Here is a 20,189-nt window from a genome sequence, read left to right as displayed (position 1 = left end):
AATTCAAGGTTCGCCTCGAAACCTCCTGCCAAGCTTGATCGATGAGTCGAATGCATATGAATCGAAGTGCTCCTTCCAAAATTCACGCAAGGTGAGGTTTGTGGTATCGTCGATGTCGAAACATCTCTTGAAAAGATATTTTGTATACAGCTTCTTAAAGTTCGATATCACTTGCTGGTCCATGGGCTGGAGGAGAGGGGTGGTGTTAGGCAAAAGATAAAGAACCTTGATGAAAGAATACTCCGCTAGGATATCTTCCTCAAGGCCAGGAGGGTTAGCAGGGGCATTGTCCAACAACAGCAGACATTTCAGAGGGAGGCGCTTCTCTTCCAAGAATTTCTTCACTGTCGGGCCGAAACACAGATTTACCCACTTGGTGAACAAAAGTCTCGATACCCAGGCTTTCGCATTAGCCCTCCACATCACAGGAAGCTTCTCCTTTAACACTTTCATCGAATGGATGCCAGTCTGTTTACGAAATTTATCAAACCAACCCAGAGAAGCCTTGAAGTATGGGGTTGCCTTCGATGGCCCTTCTCCTGCATCGTCTTCGGCCTGGGCACTCAGATCACCGAAAATAGCGCTGGCCTTGTGGCAGATTGCCGTTTCGGTTATCGTATGGCCAGCGATTTCTTTGTCCTTAATCTATACAAGAAGCAGCCTCTCCATCTCATCATGCACGTGGTTCCTGTTGTTGGAAAAAATAGTCACGCCCTTGGAAGGTGTAGCTGCTTTGATGGCTTCCTTCTGCTGAAGGATGGTGCCTATCGTCGATGGATTTTGGCCGTATTCCTTAGCAGTCACACTCAACCGCATGGCAGCTTCATACTTTTTAATTATCTCCATCTTTGTCTCCATAGAAAGCATCCTCTTCTTTCCATGAACTTCAGCAACATTCTTGGGACCCATGGCTAATAACGAAAGTAATTAAGTTCACACACAACACGATAAAGTAACTTACAATATAGTACAAAGAAAGCGAAATCACTAACACGAATTTATGTTAACAAACGAAATCTATGTGAACGAACAAATTCCAGGTGTGTACGATAATGCTGATGCCACAAAATGGTCGAGGGACACCTTTACGTAGGTGCATGATGGGACAGATGCTGACCAATAGGAGAGCAGGATCTTATGGAGGTGACTAGCATCAGGAACCAATGGGAGAGTGGGAGGATGGTGGTGAATCTACTGAGTTGGCGGCGCACGAGTTTTAAAATTGTTCTCAGCGGCCCGGGCGAATTTCGGTTTACAGTACATATACCCTTTTGCAACCTGAATTATTTTCGTACACAGAAGCAAAAAAATCTTCGTCTTTGCTTTCGTAACCTTGATTTTTCGTACGTAGGGACTTTTGTTTGTAGAGGTTCCACTGTATCTTCATTTTCATTTGTTATATAATTGTTTCTGCAATGATTTATTTACATTTTCCAAAATAGTGTTGGTACTGTATCTGTAAATTTTGATTCCCGTATGCTGTATGTAAAGGTAACGTGACATATTTGTAATGAGAATAGTACGTATATTACTCAGTCATTTGATACCCAGTCTGTTTTTAGATACGCATATTTTTTTTTAGTAATTCTGTATTTTTTTATTCTATATTTACATTAAATATTTTCTGAATTATTTTCTCAGCCTAGCATGTTTCATATGGCAAATAATTTTCAAGTGATATTTTGCATGGTTTTGTATATTTACTTTTCTGGATATTTTCAAGTTAGAGCAGATATCTGGTAAGACTCATTTTTTGGAGATGGACGGTCATGGAACTGATTCTTGGGAGGCCATGTACCAGGAACCTCTGGACTGAATGAATGATTCTGAAATCTATATGAATCAGGAATGACTTTGCTGGAGAAATTAGAAGGTTCTAGATCAAAGGAACTACGTAACAATTTCTTTGGTTTAGGAGGTCATCCATGCCTTTTGTAGTTTTGTGGTGGACTTTTCCTGTGTTCTGTATGAATAGATAGACTTAGCTCCTCAGAGCCTGCCAGGTTGAGTTGGAGTCGCTGTCGTTATCCAGGAATGTGGGTGCCCAAAAACTTGCAAGCATGAGGTACTGAAAGAAATAAAGATGTTAGTTGCATGGCAACATCCAGTCAACAAAAACTATGGCTATGAAAGCTAGAATCTCCCTTACGGACGAAGCAGAGGCCACTAAAGAATGGTATGACTTTTCCAAGTGCGTGTAGGGTATTTAGTAATCAGAACTGTGTGCTCACACTTCTTGGCCCCAGTGCCTGGGCTTTAGCCCTAAATATCATACATCCATCCATCACATGGGAGTCAAAATGGTAAATTCATGTCAGTCATTCTGGTCCCAGGGGCTAGCATCCTGGTGGAACAACAATAAGCAGCTCTGAAATTAATGGTACCAAACACCACTGTAAAATGTAGAGTAAACCTTTTTACTCCAAAAAAAATATAGTTAGTGAAAATAAGTTAAAATTTGTATAAACATGTTTTCTTTTAAAACACTGTATTTAGAATTATATCCTCCCTATCCATTCAGTTGACATACATTGCTATTTCACAAACAAAGTACATGATCAAGAGTTCTACTGAGGTGTAAATAGAGCTTCCACCTACCAGATGTTTCATCCATCTTTTAATTAACTTTCATTTTGAATGTGGTTTTGACATGCTCTTTCTCTCTATGTGAACAGTGAATGAGACATTGGTAAAATTTGTGGGCAATTTTGTGTTTTTATGATTATGAATTAACAATATGAAGACATCAATATATAAGTGTTTATACATAAAATGTAATAAGTTATGTTGTGTATTCAGATGTACTGTATTTGTGTTCTTCCTCAAATTTTTGTGCATGACATACAATATCTTTATTCCAGGAGGCCCTAATGTAGTTGTATCACGTATCCAAGAAGTAGATATTTCTGGTTTGACAGTCCATCCTGCATGTGTGGTGTCTGTATTGCTCACTAGTCTGCGTACCGAGTCGTGGCGGGTCCACAACACACAGACGCCAGCACCTGCACAGAGCGTGATCATTAATATTTCTGGGAAGGTGTTGATGATCCAGCGAGACCAGCGTGCAGATTCTGAAAACAGCAATGGAAAATTAGTAAGTAACAGGAAGCTAAATTTAATGCTTATCAAGGTTAAGTAGAATGGTTATTGATGAGAATTCATGCCCTTGATTTGTCAGAGAGGGATTATCTTCAGTGTCTACCGCCAGTAATTATGATGATGGCAGTCTAACCTTTGCAGTTGTAAATAGTTTGTAACCCCAGAGTGCATAGTCAAGATGTAGTTTTCATTAGATAACGAAGGATTTTTGTAGAGAAGTCTTTTCAAACTCTGAAGGTGCTTGTCTCAAAAGAATTGGGAACCATATGGGGGCCACCATATGTCAGAATTTTAAGTGACATTATGACAGGCATAAGTTAATTGCTGCCACCAGTTTTCTTTGGTCACTGCCTACTGTGTGTCCTGCATGGCACACTGTAGGCAGAACAAAAGTTACTGTGCAGCATCTATGTGCCTCCCATTTTCTTTGCTTTTAGTCCTGTTTGTCATCTATTCTGTCTTTTTACCTAGCCATCCAACTGCTTCAACATTTTCTTCCCATTACTTTCTTCCAATATACTATAAAGAAATAAACACGAGAACCAGTGCTATAAAAGTTTGCTAGTCTGTCTACTACTGAGTAGACAAATCCTTTAGGTCAGTTCTTATGTGATAATGATCTTAGACTGAGACCTTAACTTACATGTTTATAATGTATTTTGACACACTTATTTTTCAGTTTCAGTCTGCTCAAATGACTCCCATAGTTCTTGCGTCAAGTTGTGAGGCTTTATGGTGCAGCAGTTGTGCTGTTAGTCATAAGCCCCACCTAAGTCATGCACTATGGCTTCATTGTGGAGTGCATGGAACTAGGGCATGGCTGCCTTTGTTTCCAAATTCAATCGACAAATCCCACACCTTCATGGCCCGTAGAATTATGTTGCCCTTCACTCCGTCCATATATCCTCTAGGTACTGATATATATATTTATATACTCTTTATTTTGATCATTTTGTGATTTTTTATTGCTCCAAAGTTCCTTTTTACTTTTTAAGTATGTATATTGAATTTTTTATAAGGAATTCAATGACTAATATCAGAAGTGCATTATGGATTTCTGACAAGGCACTAATATTTCATCATGATTGTTCTAAGTTTGGTATTTAAGACACACTATTATTCCAGCTGTGTTATTTGAGGAGGGCATTCTTCTTGGTGCTGAGACAGATACATCTTTATTGGCTTGTGGTGCTGCTTCCTTGTACCAGCCTCTAACTGTAATTGGGAGAACTGTAAGTTGAAGTTATGTTGCTATTTACCGAATTTTGACTTTTGTAACAGTTTTTCACTCATCTTTTGTAATGTTACAGACACAGAGTACTTGTTGTTAAGCTTCATATCTCTCTTATTTCAGAGATTCAGTGATGTAGTTCTCCTGTTATTACTGTTACTGTCTTGAGGTTCATTTGTTTTGTGTCTGTTGTAACTTAGTACTGTACATAGCCAATGATTATTGATCCTTTTTGATTTGCTAAAGTCACATTATGAGCAAGCTCCCCTAATTTATGAACTCACAAACCTTTGATATTTTGGTGAGAATAGCTAAAACAGGTCGGTTAATAAGCTGACAGCTTTATCATATTGGCACTATATTTTATTTTGTATTTGTTCTTACAGAGTCAGGTGTATTTACACCACTTGCTGCGGCAACTACTGAGGAGAAATCTTGGCTATCATGCTTGGGAAGTGGCCAGCACTTGTCGAGATTTGCCGTATTTCCCACATGCTCTTGAACTTTTACTTCATCAAGTAAAGATTTGATTGATACTTAATAGCTTTAATATTTTGAGTACTAGTATGGACAGTTTTTTCCAAGTATCAGTTAGGTGAAAAATACAGTTTATGAAATCCCTTGATATAGTATAAAGTAAATAATGAAATTTGGAGAACTGATGCGCATTCTCTTTTCTAGGTTCTTGAAGAAGAAGCTTCCAGTAAAGATCCACTACCTGATTGTTTGCTTCCCCGTGTAGTGGAGTTTATTCGCGAATTTCCGTTTTATTTGAGAACAGTGGTTCAGTGTGCACGCAAAACAGAGTTAGCATTATGGAGATATCTTTTTTCAGTAGCAGGAAGCCCGCGATTATTGTTCATCAAGGCACTAGAAGATTCTCAGTTGGAAACTGCAGCGTCTTACCTCATCATATTGCAAGTAAGTAGATATTCAGTGCGGGAAAGAGAATGATCAGGATGCTGGTTGGTCAGAATGTTGTAAACATGGTGTATTGGAAATGAATTAAGTGTCCCTGTTCTTCGTGCCATACAGCAAAGTTTTCAACAGATTTTTTACATTTCAGAATCTTGAGAGTGCTACTGTGAGTAGGAATCATGCAACCCGTTTGTTGGATGCCACTTTGGAAGCTGGCAAGTGGGATTTGTCAAAGGATCTTATTCGATTTCTTCGTTCTATTGGTAAGATATAAGTTTCTTTTTTTCTGTTATATTTGCAGCCTGTCCTCTTTTGGTATTTAGATTTGGTTGGTAAGTTTTGTCTCGGCTTCAGCATTCTACCTTTGCAACTGAGCCTTACTAACCACTACAGTTCTTGCCGTCTCCTTGATGTCACCCAAGCTTTTTACATTTGTCCTTGATGCTTTATTCTAGAAAAAGTCTGTCTTTTAGTCTGTGTTTTTAATATCCTTGAAAGTCATGGAGTGTTGAGTATGAATGACAATACAATTTTATTGTACGTATTCAGCAACGTTTAGGAGTTGTGATCATAATTCTTTGTTTGTATACTTTTGGCATATAAAATCTGTTCAGCTATGAAATATCTAGGTGCTGATTCCAGAATCCATTCTGTGTTGCCTTTAGTTATGTTGGGTTTATTTTTGAGCTTATGGATTCATACAGGGAACAAAGGGAAAAGTTTGTTTCTGGAAGGTGAAAACTTACTCCTGTGAGGGCCAATTAAGAGCTGTACCAGTGTATATATTATTTGAGAAGATGCTTTACATAAGAAATAGAATTTTTCTGAGTTTGTGTTATGAGAAAGTGGTTGTAAAATAGACATGTTTATTGAAAATTTTTATTTTTTTAAATTTTCTTATGGGCTAAAGTATATTGGTGTGAGGCATTGTTATTTCCTTTGTAAGGTAAAAGTATGCTTAAAATATGTTATTTTCAGTTACCAAAGTTGCTTTTAACAATTACCGAGTATCTTATGATGTGCGTACTTGGAATACAAAAATTGATTTTGCTACGTCAGATTATAAGAATGTTAACCTTGAAAACTTGAGAGTTAGGACTGTGCTAAAAATGACTTTTATCATTTAATTTTCCTAGGTGCTGATTACCTTAGCTTTCCTGTAATTAGACTATTTGACATCATCTTTGTGGGCTAAAATGGAGGTGCGTGCAGCAGTGCAAAATTTAGTTGAACCTAAACGGAAATTTTGTTTCTGTACACAAAGAATTTATCTCTTCATAGTGAAAACTCTGCCTTGAAGTTTATTCAGACATTGTCCAAATGTAGACTAGTTGTTTTGTTGTTGTAACAATCTTAACTTACAGAAGAAGCATATTGCTTCTGTGATGGGTTTGAATTCAAGTTTTGATACCTGTCATTGTGCCATATATTCATAGGACTTACAAGACCTCTACCTTTACTTGTCCCAGAATGTCTAGTTTTGTGCTGAGTAGGTGGTTGACAGAAACAAAGGTGCAGCATAGCTAAATAGCAAACACTGGTTTGCTTGCCAAAAAGGAGATTCTCTTATACTGTCATCATTGGCATATGTGGGTTGAGTTTTTGACAACACCATTCCTTATCCTTCACCTACATCTTTTTCCTTACCTCTGTCATTTGAAGGTTGGTATTTGGATGCTTGTTTTTTTTTTTTTTTTTTTTTTTTTTTTTATTCTGCAGGGATTATTGTTGTCATCAACATGTGTGGGCCTATAGATTTTTGACAAAATGTTGTAGGTTCTGCTGATTAGTGACATTGGTTGTTGTTCCTGCCTGATTAGTGCATGTGGTGGGCCTATAGATTTTGACAAAATGTTGTAGGTTCTGCTGATTAGTGACATCGGTTGTTGTTTTTTCAGATAAAAGGTTATTTTGTTTGTTTGCATTAATATTTGTAATAATGTTACCGTTGTAATACAAACTGTTGGTATTGCTGCTGTTTTTTTTTTTTTTTTTTTTTTGGGGGGGGGTGGGGGGAGTTGTTGTTGTTTGCTAGCTTGTCCCTTGGCAGAACTTGCTCAAGTTGGCTATTAACTGCCTAACACAAGTTACTAGATTCTCCTGTGTGTCCTTTGTTCATTTAGGTGCTTCATTGTTTACTGTCTTTTGGTTCCATTGGCTGCTTTCTTAGGTACAAGCTGGCCGATTTGGGTATGAAAACTGCATGCCCCACTCTCCATGCACCCTCCAACACTGCCACCACTGGCTTGGATGGTGGAAATTTACTCATGCCTCCTGTCCACATGGCCAACAGCAAGAGTATCAAAGAAATAGGTCAAAGGAACTTGATAAATTTCATCACCTGGTTCAAGGCTAGAGAGTCAGCAGATCCTCCTTCTGCAGCCTGCATTTAGACAAAAAATCAGCTTTGGGCTAGCATTTGTTCTAGCCTTGTATTAACTCATGAACAGTACTGTAACATCCCATTCCTGCGTGTTGCACAGTGCTCCTGGACAGAAGTGGAAACCTTTATATATAGCAGTTTGGAACCTCATATATGTTCTTAGTACCATTGGCTGGCTGACTGCTGTTTTTTCTGTGTAAGAGAAATGGAAACGTGAGACTGCTTTTGCTTTGTAACCATGGACAGGGTTAATTATAAGTAATTGGTTTATGATAGATAGATATATATATATATACGTATATATATATATATATATATATATATATATATATATATATATATATATATATATATATATATATACGTATATATATACTATATATATATATATATATACTATATATATATATATATATATATATATATATATATATATATATACATCACACACACACACACACACACACACACACACACACACACACACACACACACACACACACAGACACACACACACACACACACACACACACACATATATACATACCATATATACATATATACATACATACATATAACATATAACAATTACATATAAACATAATACATACATTAACATATTGCATACATACATAAATACAGTTCCGATGTTATAACGGTTGTGGCTTATGCCGATCCGAGTTTGCGACAATTTTCAATTATATTCATCAGAAATTATTTTCAGGTTTACGACACGTTGTAGGGTTACGCCGATGATCCAACAGAAGAAATATGACTCCAAAAAGGCAAAATACTGTATATACTTGAGTAATAATTTACTGCATGTAATGTTCAACACCATTTTTACTGTACATATATTAGGATTTTAGCATTTATCCCTTATAATGTTGAGTTTTGATTTTGGCAATAAGCCTAAGCTATGTCAGCAATCGCTACTATAGCCTAGTCTAAGATTCTGACATTTAAAACTAAGAAGTTAAAAGCTTAGAATATGCCTATAAAATGTATAAATAATGAGTATGTACTCATTTCAAATAATTATTGATTAACTATGATAAACAAAAAAAAAAGCTCCTGACCTGCTTTGTTTACAATATCTTTGTCAACACTACCGAGTGCTGATAGATTGCCAAGCAACCACTTTTCACTAGCACACAGTGTTAGTATCATACATTTTTATTCTCTCCTCAACCACTGAAATTACCGAACAGTATATGTAATAACCTTTAATTTCTATTTAATCTATTTTTATCTAATGGAGAGACATACTGACAGCTATAATGAAATATATAATGATGTTATAACAGAAAAAGAATTCTATAAGATATTTGCTAGCTTCGATGGGAGCAGTCATTGATTAATTTTCTATTTTATGATTTTTAATTCACAAATGTTTGTTTTTTTCCATTAACTGTATTGCATGACCAAGTTTTTTAATTTACAGCATCATTTTACCAAAAGAATAAAAAAAATAAAGAGTTATCATCTAACAAAATACAAATGGCAGCTACTTTGTTTACATTCGGAAATTGAAGGTTGTCCAGCCTAGAACAGCCATAAATTAAAAACAACATAACAATAATAAAGGATTCTCAGAGATATAAAACATTTATATTTATTGTCGTGGTTATTATGCAAAAATAAAAGTTTGTTGACTTCTATGGAAAGAATGCTACTACTTTGTTGACTTCATTATCAGGGAATCCAAAGAATATGGTAGGCTTAGCTTAGTCTCTAAAGTTTGCACATTTCCAATACAAAAACAACATAACAATTATAAAAGATTCTCAAATAAGTAGAACAACATTTGTATATATTGTTTGCTGTTGGTAAATCCAAAGCCTAGGGTTAGCCTAGTGCCAAAATTGTACTTTTCCAAAACTAGCCTATACCTCATGTAATGTTCAGTCCCAAGATTTTGGGCCATAAAATTTGTCTTTAAATGTCAAACCTTACAAGAGTATATACATTAAACAATATTTGTAGGTTTTTTTATGAAAAACACGATACAAATGCAGTTTACATAGTTTTCAGTATGCACCTAAAGCATTTAGAGTAAGGTTTTCTTAGGATTTTTGACGATTTTGACAACTTTCTGGCTTATGATGATTTTTGGCTTACTACGCATCTCAAGAACGGAACCCCTGTCGTAAATAGGGGACTGCCTGTATTCTTTTTATGGTGACCTTGAGCTGGGGCAAAAATTGTAACGAGCTGGAAATTTGGTTAACTACGTCCTTCTAGTAAGTGGGGTTTTCAATTCATGTATCTTACACAAAATTGTTATTTAAGATTTCTTTTAAACTGTCAAAGGCAGCAAGTTTTTGAGATTTTACTTCCTGCCATTCAGTTGGATACCTCAGACTAATCCTGAAATCCACTAAGAAACTAAGACCTTTTGGCAGGCGAAACAAGTGGTGCTGTATAGTAAGGCAGGCCTCTCCTATAAGTTAACTACTGTACTACTTCTTTGCTTTTTTTAAAATTGTTAATTTAACTTGGTTGCTCACCTTAATTGGCCTTTTAAAACAGGTAAACTAAAGAGAATTTTATTCATGAAGCAGGAACTTTTTTCTGTCAAGACTTGCTCTATTGCATTTGTACTTGATTCCTTGTATTATTAAATATAATATGTTAGTAGATAGAACATAAGTTTGCTGAGGTCATTATTTTAATAGAAATGTTTTACATTTTCAGAAACTAATACTATGCACTTTCATAGTGTCATGTAATGTATATATGAAACCAGACGCTAGAACATTTAATGGTTAACTGCATGACAAAGATCATTTGATTGTACTGAAGTATGGCGCATCTCTTAGATTTCTTGAAGGACTTTGGAGATTAATAGGTGTTGTTTATGCTTATGCAAATGTGATCTTTATAGACTGTGTGTGAGTAGTTGAAAGACTGCCCTTTTGGCTGATTAACCACCAATAGTTGTAATTGGATATTAGTTATTCTGATCTTAGCTCAATTGTTTAAATGCCTTTTTGTATTATTCAAGGGATGGTAGTGGCTGGTGTTGATTAGATCCTACTCTTAATAATGCAACATTGATATCTCCTCTGCATTGCTTGCCCGTCATATATATTGTCTGTGTGTAGTCACTTCTGTTTTTTCTAAGCAAATTTAAGGTCATCCTGTCCTTTTATATGTCAACTCTCCCCATTCTTCTTCCAAATGTTTTACCCTTCAGTAACTTCCACATTCTCATGCATGTGTTACAGCCCATGACCCACGAGTAATTGCTTTCCAAGAACAAAGTCAAAACCACACGGTAACATTTGGTACCCGTAAGACTATCCATCGCAGCTCCTTGGATAATTCTAGTGGTAAGATGTGTGTTTTTGTCTCTCCCTTGTTATGCTTGATGCTTTGGCCAATCACAATTTCATTTTGCATTGATTGTTATTCATATCATGTACAGCTTGCTTTGGGAGACACTTACACTCCCATTATGGTTACATATTTTGTATTTTTGCTGTTTGTAAGTTTATTTTGTTGTTTTATTTTGTTGCTGATAGCAGTATGTACCAATATGCAAATTTCAAAATAAAAAGATTGATTGATGCATCACTTCAATTTAGGAATTCACAGTTTAAGAGGGAATCAATGCAGTTTCAGATTTATCATAGTCTGATCAACTATCCTGACTTTTTAATGTTCTTTAGACCCATTTGATTGCTTTGTAAGGAATGCATTTTATGCTTTGCAACCTAATTTATTCTTATGAGTTTTGCTATGTTGTGTTTTCCTCTAATAGTGGTAGGTCAGTCATATTAAATACTGTAGTCCTTCAATTATCCAGATCACCATTATTCAGAACTCGCCATTATCCGGCACACCCAGACCAGGGAACTAGCCCCCAAATGTACACGTGTAGTAGATATAAAGTATAGATATCTAAAAATTTGAAAAAACTGCTCTTCAATTGTTGGCAGTGCTGCACAGCCTCAGGAAAATGTCAGGAACACTGTTTACATTTATAGTCAGACAGAATTTTTTTTTTTGTGGGGGCCAGGGTGTAACATAGGCCTCAAGAAATTTTCAAGGTGGGGTGGGTCAAATGAGTGGCTGGGCCCCATGGGCAGGATGGACAGTAAGTTTTGTAGAGGAAATCACTCGGAGAAGAGTTTGTTTTGGAGGGTGGGTGGAGCTGGGAAGCAGTTTCCATGGCTGGAAGGGGGTGGGAATGAAGTGTTGGATGGGTGAAGAGTGCTAGGTAGACATCTAACTTGCTAGAGCATGTTTGTTTCATGTTATAATTTTTTATTTATATTTTATGCTATCCTTATTTGTATTTTCAATTTATTTTCTTAATTTTCATTTTTACAACCCAAAAGATAAAGAAATTGTGTGCACAATGTACCAACATATGTACACTGAACTTGCTAGAGCTTGTTGTGTTTTGTGTTGTTATGCTTATTATTTTTTACAATATATTTTATGCTGTTTTCATTGATATTTTTACTGTATTTTCTCACTTTTTACTTTTATAATCCAATTGTGTGAGGTACATACACACATTCATTCTCTGGTGTTGGTGAACTTTGGAACTTGTTTTGTTTTGTGCGGTTACGGTCATGATTTTTCATTGATGTTTTATGGTATTCCCATTTATATTTTTACTGTATTTTTTTTTTTTTTTTTTTTTATACCCCAAAAGATAAACACAGTCACATGCATATGGTACGTGTGCATGCACTTGCTCATTCTCTGGCATTGGTGAACTTGCTAGGGCTTGATTTGTTTCATGTTTTCATATGTATGGTTTTTACACATTTTATGAAAGGATATGTACGCTCCAGTACTGTAACTTTAGATACATCAGGCACAAAGATAAAAAAGAAGAGGTACATTGAGAGAGAGAGAGAGAGAGAGAGAGAGAGAGAACAACAACTGCGATGAAATATCAAGTGATAAAATGTTCCTTGTGTCCTGTCTCCTGTTATATGTGTGATAATTGTACTTGAAAGTCAGTTAACCCTTAAACGTCGAAGCGGTAAAAAAAAAAATGTCTCCCGTGTGCCGGAGGTGTTTCAGAGTGAGCGCGGAAGCGGAAAAAATATTTTTTTCAAAAAATCACAGCGCGCTTAGTTTTCAAGATTAAGAGTTCATTTATGGCTCCTTTTTTTGTCATTGGCTGAAGTTTAGTATGCAACCATCAGAAATGAAAAACATTATCATTATCATATATAAACTAATGCGATATATATAGCGCAAAAAAACGAAATTTCATATATAATTGTATTCAAATCGCTCTGTGTACGAAACGGTTAAAGGTAACAAGTTACTTTTTTTTTCGTTGTAATGTACACTAAATTGCAATCATTTTGGTATATAACATATTGTAAAACGATAAAAGCAACACACAGAAAATATTATCACAAAATAATGCATGATTCGTAAACACTCAGACGTAAACATATATTTTTTTTCAAAATTCACCATAAATACTAAATATTGTCCTAGAGACTTCCAATTTCTTTCAAAATGAAGACAAATGATTGAATATTACTATGCTGTAAGAATATTAGCTTACAATTGCAGTTTTCGACCATATCTGACGAGTTAAAGTTGACCGAATGTCAAATTTTTTTTATATATATATTTTTTTATATGCAATTATTTCGGAAATAAGAAAAGCTACAACCTTCAAACATATTTTTCGTTTTATTCCACATGAAATTGCGCACATCTTCATATTTAAAACTCTATGAAATGCCTAATATGAAACGGCACAAATATTGAGGAAATTGAACGTACGCATGTCGGAGATTTGTGGCGGAGAATCCGCGCGCGGAGGAAAGGAAAGTTTTTTTTTAATTCACCATAAATCTAAATATTGTGCTAGAGACTTCGATTTTATTTCAAGATGAAGATAAATGACTGAATAGTACTAGACTGTAAGAATTTTAGCTTACAATTGCGTTTTTCGACCATTTCGGTAGAGTCAAAGTTGACCGAACATGGTTTTTTTTCTATTTATCGTGATTAATATGCAAATATTTCCAAAATGAGAAAAGCTAAAACCTTCAATTATTTTTAGTTGTATTCACCATGAAATTGCGCACATTTTCATATACAAAACTTTATGTAACGGCTAATTTAAAATGGTGCAAACATTACCACAATCGCACGTATGAGTTTTTTGGAAGTTACCGCGCGGATGTAAAGAAAATGTTATTTTTTTCATAAATTCACCATAAATTGAAATATTGTGCTAGAGACTTCCAATTTGTTGCAATATGAAGGTAAATGCTTGAATATTACTAGACTGTAAGAGATTTAGCTTACAATTGCGTTTTTCGACCATTTCGGTAGAGTCAAAGTTGACCGAAGGTTGAAAATTTGTCACTTATCATTTTTTATATGAAAATATTTCAAAATTGATAAAAGCTACAACCATGGGTTGTTTTTAGTTGTATTGTGCATGAAATTGCGCACATTTTCATATTAAAAACTTTATGTAACGGCTAATTTAAAATGGTGCAAACATTACCACAATCGCATGTATGATTTTTTCGGAAGAGTTACCGCGTGGACGTAAGGAAAAAGATTTTTCATAAATTCACCATAAATCAAAATATTGTGCTAGGGACTTCCAATTAGTTGCAAAATTAAGGTAAATGATTGAATATTACTAAAATATAAGCGTTTTAGCTTACAATTGCGTTTTTCGACCATTTCGGTAGAGTCAAACGTTGACCGAAGTTGAAATTTTGGCACTTATCGTTATTTATTTAAAAAATATTTCAAAACTGAGTAAAAGTTACAATCATGAGTATTTTTTTGTTGTATTCTACTAAAAATGCGCACATTTTCATATATAATACTCCATGTAAACAGGCTAATTTAAAATGGTACAAAAATTATGTCAAAGTGACGAAATAATTTCCGAGATGTGTCACAGATACTTTTTAGTGCAGCAAGAAAGAAATTCGCGCTTGCGCGCCTGCGTAACTATTGTAAACAAAACATTACCTTGATCCGTGAACTCCCAGCATCCCCCAAGGCGCATGATTCAAGAGTTTTTGGCTGGTAGGTCCTAAAAGTATTTTCGCGAATTTTTAAAAAAAAAAAACTTTGTATGTCGACGTAAAATACGTCCAGTCGGCGTTTAAGGGTTAAACTCATAATGAAAGGCTGTGCAGTAAATCAAGCAAAGCTAAAAGGAAAAATGGCAAAGGTAATTACATTGAGAAACACACTCTTGAACACACACACTATGTAGAGATGGTATGTTAACATTGATGAAATTCCACATGTAGATGTGAACTTGTTCTGTGATATTATGAGATGAAAAGAGAAACCATTAATTCCAATAAAACAGAAAATGATCAGCTACTTTTTAGTAGTGTTCTTTAAATGAATTTGCCTTGGACTGTCATCATTGAGAAATGCCATATATGCTAAAGATGTAAAAACAGGGTGTTTTACACAAACAGTTTCCATGATAGTTTACTTACTGAACGAATTTCATTTTTGGTTGAATGTGCTAGGCTAGACTTTCGAACAAGATTACCAAATCATCTCTTTAATTAACAACCACTTACAAAGAACTAACATAAACAGCATAGAACAGCATAGAGAGAGAATGGCATAAACAAACAAATCTGGAAACAACTGTTTTGTGATTTTGAGGGATTTTACTTTATCATAAACTACATATGCTAGTTACCGTTGCATACCCATTTGATATTTATGTAAAAAATAAGAAGAATAATTCCAGTACTCCTAATTCTTTTGCTAGTAGGCTCAATTAGCTGATTCTGAGAATATAACATCATGATAATACACTATAAATGGATTCAGAAAGTAAAATATTATTTTCATTATCATTACCTTTGTCTTAAATATGGCTATAGTAGCCTATTTCATTATGGCAAATGGATAATGTGAGTGTAACACCAAGGCTTGCCTAGGTCAATAGTTCACACACTACTGAACTGTTCCCTATTTACGAGAGAGAGTAAAAGAAGGGGTTACATTTTATTTCAAAGTGTATTTATGCTGGTAAGTACTGTTTTGTTACAAATATTGGAAAAGGTAGAAACATAATTACCTTTGCCTAAAGTTTTTCAGTTTTAAAGTGTGATGATTGTTTTTATAAGCATATTAAGTGTTTACAGTTATGTGAAATAGACAAGGTTAGGTGAGGCAGGGTAAGAAGTTTCCTTTGAATACCCCTAGATTTTTTATACTTACTATTATGTAGATATTGCCATTGACTCTGTTAACCTGGATAATTGAAGGATTACTGATGTACAGATCAGTCAATTTATGTTTGACAGGTAGGATATAAATATTGCTGTAATTTAGGAATTCTCATAAACTATTTTGTCTAAGATTTGAATGACCTGCATATTGCAGTGTTGTACAGCGTTTTGCTTTTTTATTTTAGTTGGGGATAACTTCTTGAGTGTCATGTACATATTGTAACTAATTGTTTGATTTTGTGTTCATCATTTATTTATTTATTTTTATATTTCCTGTTCATCATTTATTTATTTATTTGTATTTTTCCATCTCATTTATCATTTTATCTTTAATAATATTTAAGAATGTACGCCAGTCTATGAAATTTTCTTAGTCAGAATTTTTTCTACGGTTCTGATTCCTTGTTTGAGAATTTAAGTTCACAGTCTTTAATTACAATGGTTGTTTTAAATGCTGTGTGATGGTATATTTTTGAGGTTTAGTATATCTGTCCCCTATGTCTCATGAAAAATAGCAAACAGCACAAGAGGCTTAGACTTTCCTAATGCAATTGTGTAGCATTTGTAAGTTTCAACGTGTTTATATTGGTTTGAAGCAAACCATTATAAATGTTATGAGGGTACCATTTTATTTTTATGGTATGAAAGTTTACATGTTTTGCAATATGACTAGCTTTTCTTTTGTCTGAAGCATGGAAATAGAATACTTTAAATTTCATCTAGTGCCTCCATAGATATGTAGAGGAAATCAGCTTGGTTAGTAAGGTCATTTCTGGGCTCAGCTCGTGTCGCTTGCGCGAAATATCCTTTAATCTATTATTTCTAGGGTAAATGTACTAACACATACCAGAGAATAAATAAAATAAAGAAAAAGTCAGTATAACTGACTCGCTCACCTCTAGGAGGGTGTCGGTATGAACACTAGCGAGTGAGACCACTACCACGAGCCAAATGCCAATAGAAATCTCCCACTACAAAACCTCCAAGAGGGGAGCCGTCCCATAGAGGAGCAGCTCGTACTACTACTACACCATCCCATGCTTGCGACTGCTGCGCCTCTAGTGGCCATCCTTTTCAGTTAGCTCACACGAGTCGCACGTGTTATTTTTTTTCTCTCTGTGTTTTCGTGCCATTTCTTCGGATTTTCGATATGGAGCGTGCAGCTATTGCAGCAGCTAAGTTAAGTACTCATATATATACGGTTACGAGTTTTTTCCGGCCCCGAGGCAGTATTTGCCGTTTTTTAGGTATAGATACGTTCTCGGGGTCGGAAGCATGGCAGCATGCCCTGCCGCATGTCGGGTTTCGTTCTTGGTCTTCCATACCTAGAACATCCCTTATTATTTACGCTCTATTTGATTATCCGCCTTATTACGTCTACTCAAGTGGTTATACGCGCATGTCATTTCATTGTGTAGGCTTTTCTATCCAGACCCTAGTCTAGGTCCTTTGTATTGGCCCCTGACTAGCTTTGAGTGGTAGACTCTCCTTCGGGCTAGTCGCACACACCCTGGATTTTTTCTCCTGCTTTTTTACCTTCTTTCTTTCATTGTATTATATATTTATATGTTTTGTTGTTTGGTTTGTGGCGTCTGGCTTAGCCTAGGCCCTGGCTCGTAGAGCCTAGCCTACCGTTGATCAGCTCGTTCGCTTCCTCATAGCTTCTCTCTGATCAGTTGGTTTTTTAGCCCTATGGGCCTATACGCTACCTGCTTTTCAGTCTAGTTGCTTCCCGATAGCTTCTATCTGATCAGTGGCTGGCCTAGGCTCGGTTTACTGTATCTGAGTTACCGCCTCGTGGTCACTACGTGATCACGAGTTAGCCAGGCGCCTACCAGTCCCCCCCTCCCCCCCCTCCCGCTCTTCCATAGAGCCGGGCGGGGGTGGGCCGGTCTGTCCTTGCTCGCCCCGCATGCCCGAGCCTGCCTCCCCCTCCCCCCCCCCTCCACTGGAGGGGCCTGGGAGCCCGACAGTCCCTGACTGGTTCCGACCTCTCCGCTTCTCGGCTCGGCCGGGTGTACTTGTGTGGGGGGCCCGGCCCTGGCCTTCCCCCCCTCCGTTACTTCCATGTCGCTCCGGGTTACGCGAGTCTGTATGTCATCTCGCCCTTCCCTCCTTAACTAGAGCTCCTCCCTATCGGAGTGCCCGGTATCCAGCGGAAGGGTATAGTCCATTATTTGGGACCGGAGCATACAGTAGGTCTTATCTAACCGTACCGTATCGCTGAGTTTCTACACTCCGCTTCACTGGACCTAGTCCGGTTCACTTGCATGTAGGTTTAAGTTATCTTTAAGTTTATCTTAAGTATCTTAAACCATCCCCTCCCTTCCATTTTTACCGGATCTCTCCGGGATCATAGCCTATCAGGCAATGCAGGGAGGGGCTATGCCCAAATTTTTTCCGAGCTCCGCCAGATAACGGAGTTCTTATGTCCCTATCTGTAAGTGTTACTACTTTAAGATACTCCATGTGTCTTCCCACTTACAAGGCCACTAACTGTGAGCATCCGGGATGTTCCGCTACACTTCAGGGACCCCTGGACACGAATTTGCCGGTCCCATGCTCCATGCGCGACTCCGCACGGGGACATCCAGGTCTGGTACCATGAGACGTGTACCATATGTTACGATCTGGTGAGCCAGCTTTTGGAAGGCGTAAGTATTCCATCTCCGCATGCCGCTCCGCTTTCTTTAGTTCTTAAGTTTGCATCATTACTTAACTTAAGGCATCTAGTTTAAGTTATATTCTAAGTTTTAGTTTTAAGTGCTTCTTAAATCTAAAATATACCCTCTCTTACAGGCTCCGGCAGTAAGAGATACGGCTTTGGCTACCCTGCGGGCCTGGGTCGGAGGTTTTGGCAAAGAACGCCGCCAGGGTCAGCCCTACATACTGGAGAAGCGTTTAGCTCTGTTAATCTTCCCGGAGGAAAGGCGACTGGTTACGTCGACACCCGGTAGAGCGGACCCCTCTATTTGCCTTTATCCAACAACAGCTGGCGGCCTCTTTAACGGAACAAGACCAGGATATCTCCACGGATGTCGCAACCCTAGATATAAATGTTGAACCTATGGTAGGTATAGACGACCTGTTGTCGAGGTAAGTAATGCAGGTACCCAGGGTCCCCCTTGGGAGCGACTGTTTTCTTCTACTCCGCAACTTCCCCATCCTTCCAGGCTTTACTGTGAAGAGTTATATACTCCCCCAGCGGCTTCGGTTGGAGACCTAAGATCAAGTCTAAACACATGACCTTGACGAGGACGTCTTCGTCCTCGAAGAAGACGTCTTCGTCTTCTTCTTCGCGTAAGTCTCCGGCTCATAATCCTGGCTCAGACAAGTCTAAAGGGTCTAGCTCCGGCTCAAAGTCCTCTAAGAGTAAGCCTAAGGAGAAATCCCGCACCCCGGCAGTATCACCAGTTCCACTTCCTTTGGTGCCTATCCAGAGTCTCCCCTCCACCTCCGCAGTCAGCTCCGGCTTTGGAAACCAATGCTGGCCTATTGCAACAGGTGGGCGACTTGGTGGAGGCTCCCTTAAGACGAGTATGGAACATATGATATCTCGCCTTTCGGACAGAATAACTTCTCAGGATACCATTATAGCCGGCCTAAGAGAAGCCCCTCTTGCCTCTCTTAACCTCCAACACTAGTGGCTCGTCAGCTTCCCCATATGACTCGCTGCCCCGCCCGCCTTTTCCATGAACAACCCTTGGAGAGTAGCGTCATACGTCCTTCCAAGATGGTCTCATCTCCATACCGGAGTTTGGAACTCGAAGAATAGGACTCTTCGAGTTCTATCCGGAAGGCCTACAGCCTCCCTTCATAGGCTACGCTAGACTCACACCGTCAGCTATGGTTAGAGATGACAGGGTACCAAAGGAGGACAGTCCTCTATTCTCGGGACCAAGCTCAACGAGAATGGTTAAGATGCTTAGAGGACATGGATTGTTCAAACACCAAGATCCCAACCGTTCAAAAGTCCCTTTACCATTTTCACGATGACGAAGGACCCCGCTTCCTTTCCTTACCAAGATAGCGAGGTCGACCATCTCGGCAGCCCCAAAAGGGGAACCTATGCCTCCCTTAAAAGAAGCAGACCCCACTTTCTACCATTGCTCCCCTCAATTGGAGAATTATGGGAACTTGCCAAACACTTTCACAGCTGGCAAACTCAAACCTGACTGTGCTATGGAGCAGTTTGGTGAAAAAGAAAACTGCCCAGACTCCCTGATAGTTTGATTCAAGCGGAGTTTGATTCAAAAACACGACTAGCCAGGTCAATTAACCTGATGGCTATGTCTGAGGTAGCAACCATGGCTTATGGTTTCCGAACCAATTTTTA

The 20,189-nt window shown here is 37.5% G+C and overlaps 1 protein-coding gene across 2 annotated transcripts in view; it reads left to right on the top strand.

The window, feature by feature from the left end:
• LOC135196961 (guanine nucleotide exchange factor subunit Rich-like) overlaps window positions 1-20,189 on the top strand; it is a 387,875-nt gene that overhangs the window by 190,348 nt on the left and 177,338 nt on the right. For both annotated transcript variants that reach the window (XM_064223819.1, XM_064223820.1), the window contains exons 14-20: window positions 2,862-3,094; window positions 3,779-4,010; window positions 4,225-4,331; window positions 4,717-4,848; window positions 5,012-5,251; window positions 5,397-5,511; window positions 10,862-10,966. In XM_064223819.1, the coding sequence (XP_064079889.1) occupies window positions 2,862-3,094; window positions 3,779-4,010; window positions 4,225-4,331; window positions 4,717-4,848; window positions 5,012-5,251; window positions 5,397-5,511; window positions 10,862-10,966 (1,164 nt within the window). The remainder of the gene's footprint in view (window positions 1-2,861; window positions 3,095-3,778; window positions 4,011-4,224; window positions 4,332-4,716; window positions 4,849-5,011; window positions 5,252-5,396; window positions 5,512-10,861; window positions 10,967-20,189) is intronic.

Source organism: Macrobrachium nipponense, chromosome 18 (assembly GCF_015104395.2).
Source record: "Macrobrachium nipponense isolate FS-2020 chromosome 18, ASM1510439v2, whole genome shotgun sequence".
Classification (NCBI taxonomy): Eukaryota; Metazoa; Arthropoda; class Malacostraca; order Decapoda; family Palaemonidae; genus Macrobrachium; species Macrobrachium nipponense.
This window is presented reverse-complemented; position numbering and strand designations above follow the sequence as displayed.